Source organism: Anastrepha ludens, chromosome 2 (genome assembly GCF_028408465.1).
Source record: "Anastrepha ludens isolate Willacy chromosome 2, idAnaLude1.1, whole genome shotgun sequence".
NCBI classification, from domain to species: domain Eukaryota; kingdom Metazoa; phylum Arthropoda; class Insecta; order Diptera; family Tephritidae; genus Anastrepha; species Anastrepha ludens.
In genome coordinates this window covers 60,539,831-60,552,084 of record NC_071498.1, presented here as the reverse complement: position 1 = coordinate 60,552,084, position 12,254 = coordinate 60,539,831, and the positions used below count along the sequence as shown (strand labels likewise).

Genomic DNA, 12,254 nt, shown 5'->3' with positions numbered 1-12,254 from the left:
CTTGCTGATTTACTGGTAGGCTTGAATTCCGTCAGAGGATTCCTTCAATCGTTGATGATGGTAAAAATATGTTCAAAAATATCCAGCTCCATTTTAAACTGCATATGGAATGCCTCTAATATTTACATTTTTCCTTAACTGAAATTACACTTAATTTGAGTCGTAGTGTGGCGTGCAGTATTATGAAATTTGAATGACTTAAAAGAACTCATTCGCTGAATAATTGAGGTGATTCCCTTTTCAACTCTGCAAGCAGTGGTACTCAATATTGTGATAGGTACCGCACATGCGTCAACATTTAAATTATTAAAATATTATTAAAACAAAACATCAATTGCAATGAATAATGTATTTTTTATACCTTATGGATTAAGGGGTTCCGGTGGTCTAGAGCTCGAAAATTAAGGGTTTTTTCAGGATTTTTTTTACAATAAAAAAATTAAAAGCGACATTTAAATTTTTTAGGCTTTTTATTTAACTTCTTTTACATACAAAAATGAAAATATTTTTTTTTCAATTTTAATTATGAATCAGTATGACTGTAGTTATGTCCCACTACTAGAATGAAAAAAAAAAACAAAATGGCGCGGTTTGAATTTGGCACTCTAAAAATCTTTTTTTTTCAGTTTTTTAATCAAAAAAATACGAAGTAATTGAAATAATAATACGCCTCTAGTACGGGCGATAGCCATTGATGTTGTGAACAACATATTAAAATTTCAGACGATTCGGTTGAATAGTTTTTCTTTTTTTGACAACACCAGGCCGAAAAAAGTCGTTTCGAGATAAATTATTTTAAAGTTTGAGGTACAGGAGCGCGAGTTATGGTTTCTGTCTGTTTGAGAAACCTTGAGTTGCGGCCATACCCCTTTTTAATCCTTCCTCTAATGAATAATACACTTGATGATGTTTAAAGAAACTTTTATTATTATTTTAAAGTACAGGAGTTTCTGCGACTATTGCCAGTCGCCCTCGCGGTTCAGCCACTACTGCCTTTACTTAAATTTTTAGGTCTTAAATATAGCCTCAGAATATACATATTTAGATCGTAAATATGTGTGTTTGTGATGCTACTCAGCACCATCCAAATAATCTACTTTTTGTTTAGACTTGCAGCATAGTTGCAATTGTTTTACTGAGTTCTCTTATTTCACTCAAGTATGTTTTGCATACTTGAGTGTTGACACCAGTATTTTTGTTATCTGCATATACGTATGACTTCACGTTATTCGTATATGCAATGAACGGATTACACTTAAGCATATACATACATATGTATATTTATATTTCTAACTCTAAAGTGCTGAGTGGCATTCCTAAGGTTCATTTTACAATCATAAATTTCTATTGGAATATGATTGTTTTCTTTTTCATTAATACTCATTTTACAATCATAAATTCTATTAAAATATGGTTGTTTTCTTTTCCATAATTTTATGTGTGGGAGCGGGGCCATTCCACATAACTCGCGCGGTCCGCTCTCTACCTAGTTAATGGGCTGTATAAACTATAATAATGGGAATTTCCGCATGAAAATTTCACAGTATATTTTCAAGATACTATAATTTCGAAATATCGAAAAAAGAAAAAATCGATTTTTTGAAATTTCTAGACACCGGGTCCCCTTAATTATCCATAGTTATTAATATAATTTAATTAATCATGATTTATTATAGGATAAATACTCAGGTAACTCGTGACATGCTGCCCATCCTGATCTTACTTGACTCCAAACGTAGTTAAGCACAGTTTTTCAATGAATATTTTTTTGTGTTTTACTTTGTTTTTTAATTTAATATTTCACACATCAACCTTTCAGCCACAAGAAAAAAACCATGAACAAAATTCGCACTATAAAACTATCGAGGAAGTTAAGCTATTTTTATTTTTGTGTCCATATTCTTATATTCTCCACTGTAGGTTATGATAGTGATGCAAAGGTGTGTGGTAAGCTTTTGCTGATTTGTGGCTTATTGCGTGGCTTAGTTTGACTGATGTGGTTGGCAGTCAGCGCTGCGAAAACGAGCTGGGTAGGCCACCAACTTTATTTAAGGCACACGAATTTTAGATGGAGTGAATAGACCAGCGCCCAGTGAAACGAAAAATTAATTGAATTGAGTTTCTACGACAACAGAATGTCACACAAAAATAATGAATGTTTGTTGTATTTAAGTTGTAGGATTAACGCGAGTTGTTCTAAATTGAATTGTGTTGCATTGATTTGCGGTTAGGTATAGTAATTTATTTGACTAAACTGTGGCAAAAGCGAAATATAGAGACGTGTTTGCAAGTATGTATGTGTGAGAAGAAAAATATAAAAATAAGCAATGCACATTGTAGTATGTAAAATTTTTCTAAAATTAAGTGGAATTAGTTAAAAAACTTCGGAAAAATAATTCATAAATTTAAGTGCTCAACTTTTTGTGAATATATCGAGAAAGAGAGAGAAAAAAAATAAAAAATTTCTTAGTGTTTAAAAGCTTGGCCAAACACCTAGAAAGGGGAAAAGCGGCAATTATTTTTTTTGCTTTTAGGAAAAAAGGAGTGTTGCTTGATTGACCAGCGTAGTGAGATTTTGAAAATTTTTTTTAGAAATAATCTCAAAGTCGAGTCAAATCGAATGGAGGAATTTGAATCACTTTTCCATCAAGCTAAATAAACCAAACTCCAAATGTTAGTGCGAAAATATTAATATGCACATTGCCAATGCAATGATCAGCCTGCATCAATCAAGAATCCATACTAAAAGTCGATAAGATCTGGATATCATATTGACGCTAGCAGGTAATGGCGATGGTGTTTATTGGAATTCAAAACGCTAAAAACGAACTAAGTTTTTTTTTCAAGAGGCTTACGAAGAGGTAAGAAGCACATATGAGGCTTATGTTAATTTTTGACGCTTAAGTCCACTAAAAATATATGATAAATGTTTCAATCAGGAAGCAGGAGAAAATGATCAAACAGCTCCGTTTTGGTACCATATATCAGGTATGATTGTGTTGAAAACAAAATCCTTCAGTGGTGTTGAACTTAAACACAATTTACTTTGTTGCTATAAAGTCTTTATAATCAAACGACACACACTCGTAGGTCGCCAATAAATCAATAATTTCCCTTAGCAAAGCACAAAAAACATGGTATAGGTTGCTGGTCACAGGAATTACGAGAAAGGGACAGGAAGGAATTATGCAAGCCTAAGCTAACTCGCTTTATAAAACGCTCCTAGTGTAGTTATCCGTTTACTCTGAAGCTGAATGCCTACGCAGAAAGTGCTAAGCTATCTTCTGTTCACTTTCGTTCCTACAGTTTCTTTGCGATCCTGCAGGCATGCAAAATGCTTAGGGAATGCGGAAGCGAGGGAGATATTAACATTTTCTCCGATAGTCAAGCCGCGATTAAGGCACTGACGAAGCTATGCTGCAGATCCAGAATAGTCAACTTCTGTAAGGAGGAGATCAAATCTCTTGAGAGTCCAGGTAACATTTCTTTGATCTGGGTTCCAGGACAAAGGAAAATAGAGGGAAATGAAATTGCTGATGAGTTGCCAGTAAGGAGACTGAATTGGTCTCAGAGACCTCCCACTCGATAATCGGCATCGCCTGACTGTTGCTAAAGAGGAACTGCACAATTTGAATTGAAAAAGATGGAGCTCTATATCTTCATGTGCCATTTCGAAACACGTTGGCCTCAGTACAATAGACGGAGGACTCAGAAAGTACTGGCGACTCCACGCCATTGAATTTCCAAACTCGTAGCTGTTTTTACCGGTCATTGGACAATCGGTACATATGCGAAAAAGCTATGTTTACTATTTAATACCCATTGCAGAATCTGTCGGACCTTTCTGAAAAGAAATTTGTTTTGCACTTTCTCTGTGAATGTGCGGGATTGACAGCTGGACGACTAAAGTTATTGGCACTGGCACCGGACGACAGAAGTCCCTTCTTTATCAACCTGGGGAAATGCACCAACCTACATAAATCCCATCAATCTTCTCGATTGTATCAACACCTCTGGCTGGCTGTAGCTATCTGCATATTGGAGATTTCATAATGGTATCAAAACGGCGCTTTATTGCTACTTGGGAAGTGCCAGAGCGGTACTTCAACCATTTCTTCTACCTATCTACCAAAACCATCGAGCTTTTAAATTTGATTTTTCATATTTAATTGATCAAAAGTAAGTTTTGAAAAATGTTTAGTTTGGTTGAGTTAAACAGATTTTTAACCCTCTGGGAACAGGGGTATTTCTACTAAGCCGCTAATAAATAATAATCCCAGTTCTATCGGTTTTTGAAAATTAAGTTACAAAAACTGCTAAACGCGTTTGCTCATGTATGAAAGCTCATCAAGCACCCTGTATAAACTCACATCAACAGGTACATTTAAGACTTGGCACGAATAAATATATGTAAATGTGAAAGTAAATATTTGTATAATCGCTATGGAAATATTTAATTAAATAACCTAACCTTGCAACTTTTCTACCTAACAAAGATTTTTTAATCCCTCTTTTGAATTAATTCTTTTTTTTGGCAAATATGCAACTAAATCCTTTTGAACATTTACATTTTTGAGCTGGGGTGCTTTATTTGCGTTTGCATTAAATATGTACATACATACTACATACATACATATATGTATACATATTATATCTATATTCATATACTTACATTTCACATCCAAACGCGCCTCCACCGGCACCGACTTCGCCGTATAGGACTCATGAAAGGCGAGGCAACGCAATATATCGCCATGTCGTTCTCGCATTGCTGTCACCTGGACTACAGATGTAGCTGACCAAGTGCGAGGATTATCCGGTTCAGTGTTGTTGGTTTGCGGATGAATGGGTTGAATCTCTTGGTCACCTAAAATACAGGAATACGAAAATGAAAAAAAAGATGAGTTACAATGTGAATGAATTATGGGAAGTTATAAAAGGTGAGCTAAAGAAGTGTGTGTGGCGCGACTAGTTGAGGACGCAAATAAATAATTAATCTTAGTAAAAAGTTAATTATGCGGATGTGAATGAGAAATTGAGTGGGAAAAGAGAAAAGGGTATTAAGAGTGCATACAAAATAATTCAAATATGTAAAGTAAATGAAAATGTGCGATGAAAGCATAATTGTGTGAATGTAGTAAAATATTCGTGAGCGCTCAGTAACAGTGTGTGTAGAGTAGTAAAAGTGTGGCAGTACCACTAATAAGAGCTGGATAGTGGATGGCTGCTGAGTATTATTTAGTGTAGGATTATTGTGAGAAAAGGTAAATATAATTAAAGGTCGCTCTATGTTAGTGGTGGGATGGTGAAAAATTGGTGTGTGTTGGAGCATGTGCGAGTTGCTTATCGAATGGTTACAGAAGTAAAAGTAGCAAAAATTAAAATAATATTCAAAAAAAAAGTGACTCCTTTATAAAGTAAGGGAAAGTATTGAAATCGAGACCTAATAACCAGCAACCAGTGTCAATATCGACACGAGATTAAAATTATTTGAAAAAAGTATAGTATGAAAAACTAAAATCGAATGAGGATATAGGTTGGTTGAATAGTATTGAAAAGAGGCACTAATCAATCCGCAGGGGAATCAAAATTTATTATTTATTATTAAATCTTCAGTTCCCCTCTATTTGAAAAAACACAAAAAAAAAAAAACAATTTGCGTATGTTTTATTTTTGATCATTATCTGCCTACCAGCCACTTAGGTTGCCTTTCCCATTTTGCAAATGGCTTTATTCTTTTCTAAAATATTCTCCTTGATAGTCAATATACTTCCGCTTTCACTTGAACCAATTTTCAAAGCACTTTTGTCACTCAGAAATTGATACATGCAAGACAAGTTGTTTAAAGCCTTCAACAGCTTCTTCGGGCCTTGAAAAACGTTGACCTCGCATTTGGCCTCAGGCACAAAAAGAAATCACTAGGTGCCAAATCAGAGCTGTAAGGCAGATGATCCATTATTTGATCTTTTGAGTGCTTGAAACTCTCCTGTGCAAGTCCATACGTGAGAGCTCGCATTGTCTTGGTGAAGCATATTCGTCTTGGGCGGTTGGTTTTCTTTAATTCTTCGAAAACTTTTAGCAAAAAAATGGTTGGGTACCATTCAGGTTTAAGTGTATCCCAAATTCTCTGGTAGCGATATAACCCGATTTTCCGAGCACATCCGAAATAACAGGCGACCACTTGTTTTGAGATGCCTCTTCCCCGAACAACTTTTGTTGGATTAAGCTCGTTGGGTGTTTCAACCCATACCGTCAATTACTGTTTTGTTTCCAGGAATCGACGCGAGTCCTCTTTTGAACAGTTCTCAAATTATGCGATACCCAATGAGAACAAGTCTTCTTGACGACCCAATATTCATGCAATATGGAATATATACTGGCGCTGCCTCTACCGAGATACCTCTACGATGCGATATGTCACATTATGGTCTTGCGTTATCAATTGACACATAGCAAGATACTTTCTGGTACTACAACCGTTTTTGGACGGCCTTCACAAAATTCATCCAGTAAGGATCGACGGTCATGTTGGAAATCTTTATACCAGCGCTAATGTGTGGTACGTCAATGTCACTGTGCACTCCTTTCTCGATAATCCACATCGAAAATGGTAACAAATCAAGCCACACAAATTTTCACGTGTAAATTTCATCTTATGACGAGATGATTTTTTCAACTCAGTGAAAAAGAACATATAATATAAAGGACATATGTGAACAGCTTATATGTAAGTTAATGCTAAAAAATACCAAACTTTTCGATCGATTACAGCTCCTCAAGCGTAGTTTTGCAAAAGCGACTCTTTTAAAAGGCAACCCTCGTATTTGAAGTTCACATGCCTGTGTAGTTTTTTTTTAAGCGGAATAAATCGAAATTCTTTGTTTTGGAAAGTTTATCAACCACAGAAATTAATAAGATAAATGAGGGAAGTATTACAAACATTCCAACTCCTTGATTTCCAACTGTGCGTCGATGAAGTGTATGATATTGTTTGGGCAGTTACCATAGGCCTCTCAGCTAAACCAGTATTCTATACTGTACATGCAGTAGCCACCATAGACTAATGGTTTGGTGAGTGACTACTATTCGAATGAGCACGGGTTCGAATCCCCAGGCACGAAACACCAAATGATGGATAAAGTTTTTTTTAATACCGGCCGCTCATAGGCAGATAATGTAAAAGCTTCTCATAAAAAACATCAGTCGTTCGGAGGAGGCATAAAACTGTAGGTTCCTCCACTTGTGGAAAAATATTAAAACGAACACCACAAATAGGAAGAAGACTTCGGGGAAATCTCTAATAAAGGGTGTAAGCGCCTATTATACATACATATCGTTCGTTTGCTAGAAAAATGTATAAAATTATTTGAGGATAATTGGAAAAAGTGTATTGAAGTTAAGGAATATTATCTCACATACTTATATACTGAAGCTGAGGCAGATTATATAAGAATTTAGTAATTTTTCGGCGTATATTTGTGACCGCCAAACTTTTTCAGTAGTAGCCAGCCGATGGAGTTCATACTCACAGGATAAGTTTATCTCCAACCCAATTTTAAGAAAATCGCATAGAGATCTTTCGATCCGAGTTGGTTCATATTCAAAGCATCAAACGAAGATAAATATTTTGTTCCAATCCGAATCTGTAACCAGACAAGGACTACTCAACCAGCAGTATTTTCTAAGATTATGGTGACTATTTTAAGCTGCTGCTACAACAACAACAATTCATTTGAATGATACAATTTTTTAACGAAGTTATGTACTAGAATACTTTTACTTATATTACTTTTACAAAAGGTGGTGCAAAACTAATCACTATATCGGAAGATTTATAATTTTTGCAATTGGCTACGACGCCAGTCATAGATAGTTTGATATAATTTTCGGCCGGGAGAAAACGTGTACAGACCTCGAAGGGAATTGTTTGGAATAAAATAAATGAACTTTTCTAAAATCTTTTCATAATTTTCCAGTTCGGGAACTTTTGTGACAACCACTTTAAAGAGTTACCAAACCTAACCCATTTTAAAGAGTTACCAAATCTAACCCATTTTAAAGAGTTACCAAATTTGATTTTCGTATTTTTACTAACAAAATAAAATACGAAACATAATTACTTAAAGGTCACTAAAACAGCCTGTGGTAGCCGAATGGACTGGTACGTGACTATCATCCGGCAGTTACCAAGTTTGAAACTTTGGGTATGAAACACGAAATGATAGGAAACGGCTGACAATGGCAACCTGTAAGTGCATTTCTTCCATGAAAGCTCCCAATAAAAAAATTAGCTGCCCTTTGGAGGCGGCGTAAAACTGTAAGCCCTTCTTTTGTACAAAAAATATAAAGATTCATTGATCCGTTGCGCTCCGAAACTCTAGTCTTGATAATGGGTGCTTGCGAAATGATATATTTTTCACTGCATTTTTTCATCTAATCGCTTCTATGTGTTTTTAAGCAACAACTCCACTTGCTATTTGACCAGATATGGAGACGATTTCCCAGAGATTTCAAAGTTCTAGCAGCTCTAAGTCAAGTGCAGTGCAATAAAATTACGCTGTTTTTATTTAAATATCTAATTTAATTTAAGCAGCACAATTAAATTTGGAATGTGCAAGACATCTGTCTACTTTTATATTCAAAACCATCAAACTCTACATTGTAGTTGCCTGATTAAAAGTTTCAACACTACAAATGTAGTGTTTGCTCAAATACAAATGACGACTTTCACACAAAAAGAAATTTTGGTAACAAAAAATACTCTCTGCATACTTACCAAGATACCACTTAAGCGTCGCCGGTGGATTGCCATAGTGCGATACGCATTTAACGGTTGCCAGTGCGCCAGAGTCGATGGTGATATTATGCCCAGGTGGCACATGTGCGCCCTCATACTCCAGACGTGGACGTTGTGGCACAACTGTGAAATTAATGAAAAAACGAGATAAGTGAGAAAATGATATATGGAATTAGAATGGAATAGAATGGAACAAGAATTAAACGAGTGAATAGTGGTGAGAGAGACAGAGAGGGACTTAATTGAATTGCGTCATAAAGCCAATGCAAATAAAACGCAAATTATTATAAATAGCCACAAAGTGAAGTGTTTTGTACAGGACATATGAGCGATGATACCCCGACGATGGTTGCCTTGTTCTGTGCCGTTGGATTGTTGTTAAGCGGCCACTTTAATGTCATATCCATTTTCCGGGAGTGTAAATGAAGTTTGCTTCTATGCTGCATGTGGCTATGTGTGCCAGCTCACAGTTCATATAATCAGCACAAACAAATGTGGATGTATGCATTTTAATTAAATTCAACATGCACACACAGCTATAAATGCAAAATCGCACCTTGAGAGAAAGTTGGTAATCGGATAGGAGTTAATGTCAGCAGGTATGTGAAGTAGAAAGTTGGCTTTCGAAGGTAGAATTGCATTGTTTATACTACACACACATAAATACACTAGGGTGCAACGCTTTTCATACTAAAAAGGTGGTACTGATTTTCCGGCGGAAATGTAAAATATCTTATATTTAAATGTTCTATTCCAATTACTGATTTGTATATTAATATTAAGACTCCTACCAATATATTTCGGAAAAATAAACAGTTTTACATTATCTGGACCGATTGAAAAAAAAGAAATCGGGTTTTTTATAAAAAAAAAAATTATTTTTAAAAATATAATATACATATTTTTTAAATCATCTCAGATGATAAACGAGTGTAAGTTTAAAGGAACTTCATGAAAGGATTTACAAATTTTATCAACAGTATAGAAACTGTGATACCAATATAAATATAAAAAGGGACGTGAATGGGTTAATTTTCCTAGAAAATACCTTTAAAATAATACCTTAGAAGTCTAAAGCGGTCAAGATTTGCCGGAGTTATTTAACCCTTCGTTGCATCGTGATGGATATTTCTATCAAACCATTCGAAAGGAAAAAATGCACCCAAAACAGGCCTCTGGTCATGGTTTTTTGCCTCTGGCAACTTTTAAAAACATTTAAGAATGAAACGGAACGCACCTAATAAAAAAAAAAGCAAACGTCAACTGTCACATGACAATCAAAATTTGGTCAAGGTTATGTTATGTGTTTTGTTCTAACGGTGCATATAATTATCAAGTTTTTTTATGGTTTTGTCCAAAGAAGTCGTATAAAATATTTACTATGCATAGAAATAGGGTAAGTAATTCGGAAACTGCTATTATTTGTGAAGAAAACATGTAAAATATTACTAAAATAACGTCAAATAGGTATGGTGTAAATTTACATCATTATGCAGTATTGTCATCTGTGAAGTATGGAGAAATTTTGGTTCACATAATTCCAGTTTGTTTACCAATTTTTTTGTTCTTTCAGAATATTTTGACAGATAAAGCCATAGAAGAATATCTAACACAGCTGGAGGATGGTTGGCTGTCGGAAGACGGAATGGAGGCTGAAGATTCTGACGATGATAACTTACCAGATCCTCACTATACAAGAGACGAACCTCTAAGTATATTAGATGATGTAAATGATGATGAAGACTGGCAGGATGTTAATGAAAATGACCCTCCTCTTGTTGAAGAAATGGTGGAAGAACAAGAAAGCCAAATCAGAGTTCCTTGTGGTGCTATTTTCAGCACATTATTGGACAAAAGAAAACTGATTTGGAAAAAGAGAAACATGGAATTTGATGAGGATAAAATTACATTCTTAGGCAGGTCAGCCTTTCCTATAGAAATATCCCAGCTTGAAACTCCATACCAATGTTTCAAATATTTTTTGGATGATGATTTTATTCAGAAAATTGTTGATCAAACTAATTTATATATCATGCAAAAAGATACCAACAGCAAAATAACTTATACTGCGTTAGATATGAAGAAGTTTTTTGGGATATTATTATTCATGTCTGTGCAAAGATTTCCAAATACCAGATCATATTGGTCTCCTGCCTTTGGTTATGGTCCAGTTTTATCCACTATGCCAGTCAACAAATTTGAAAGAATGAAGCTCTCATTGCACTTTCAAAATAATGATGATCACAAACCTGTTGGCCATCCCAATCATGACAGGTTATTTAAAATACGTCCAGTTATTGAGCACCTCAGAGCAAAATTTTCTACTGTACCAATGGAGCAAAGATTATCAGTCGATGAGCAGATGTGTGCCACAAATGGGGGTTTAAATTGTATGTACTGTGTGATTTATCAGGATATGCTCATACATTTGAATTGTATTCAGGACAGGAAAATACAGGAAGACCAGAAGGAGAGCCTGATATAGGAGCCACAGGGAATGTAGTCATTCGTTTGCTAAGAGGCGTGCCAAGATATCAAAATCACATAATTTACTTTGACAATTTTTACACATCATTGCCCCTGGTTCATTATTTAGCCAAGCAAGGAATTCTATCAGTGGGTACTGTACAACAAAATCGGATACCTAACTCAAAATTACCAGACAAAAGGGAGTTTATGAAAAAGTCTGTACCAAGAGGAAGTCATGTCGAAAGAACATCTACATTTGATGGTGTTGATATGTCTTGTGTCACCTGGAAAGACAACAAAATGGTGACACTTTTATCAACATATGTGGGGTCAACACCAGTATCTAGTGTCCCTAGGTATGACAAGGCAAAAAAATTCCATGTCCAAAAATTGTTTTAGAATACAACAAACATATGGGGGGAGTTGATTTAATGGACAGTTTTTTGGGGAGGTTCCATATTCCTTTGAGGTCGAAAAAATGGTATTTACGCATATTCTTTCACCTACTTGATCTTACAGTCACAAATTCTTGGATTATTTACAAAAAAAATGCAATCATTCGAAATATACCAAAAAAGGATATGCTTTCCATGGGACAATTTCGTAATGAATTAGCTCAAGTTTTGTGCTCAATAGGATCCAACACAGAGGTCAGAAGAGGACGTCCCAGTTCCAGCTTTGTGGAAAATGAAATCCAGGCAAAAAAGAAGAGAGGACCTGCAGTTGTTCCTCCACCAAAAGACCTAAGAATGGATGGCAGTGACCATTGGCCACAAGTTGGCATTTCTCTGCGATGCAAATACCCACATTGTAAAGGCTATTCAACAATAAGCTGTATCAAATGTAAGGTTAACTTATGCCTGAACAAAAACAATAACTGTTTTGTTCATTTTCACCAAAATTGAAGGTATAAATGAAAGGTATTAGTGACTTAATTTATTATTTCAATTTTGTACTAAGTTCATATGTTCATTCTGCATAATGATGG

The 12,254-nt window shown here is 35.3% G+C and overlaps 1 protein-coding gene across 1 annotated transcript in view; it reads right to left on the bottom strand.

Moving 5' to 3' along the window:
- The window catches only part of LOC128863597 (irregular chiasm C-roughest protein), a 206,492-nt gene that overhangs the window by 154,722 nt on the left and 39,516 nt on the right, over positions 1-12,254 (bottom strand). Inside the window, exons 4-5 of the mRNA XM_054102868.1 lie at positions 8,777-8,920; positions 4,673-4,867 (exon numbers count right to left, since the gene is read on the bottom strand). Coding sequence (XP_053958843.1) covers positions 4,673-4,867; positions 8,777-8,920 — 339 coding nt within the window. The remainder of the gene's footprint in view (positions 1-4,672; positions 4,868-8,776; positions 8,921-12,254) is intronic.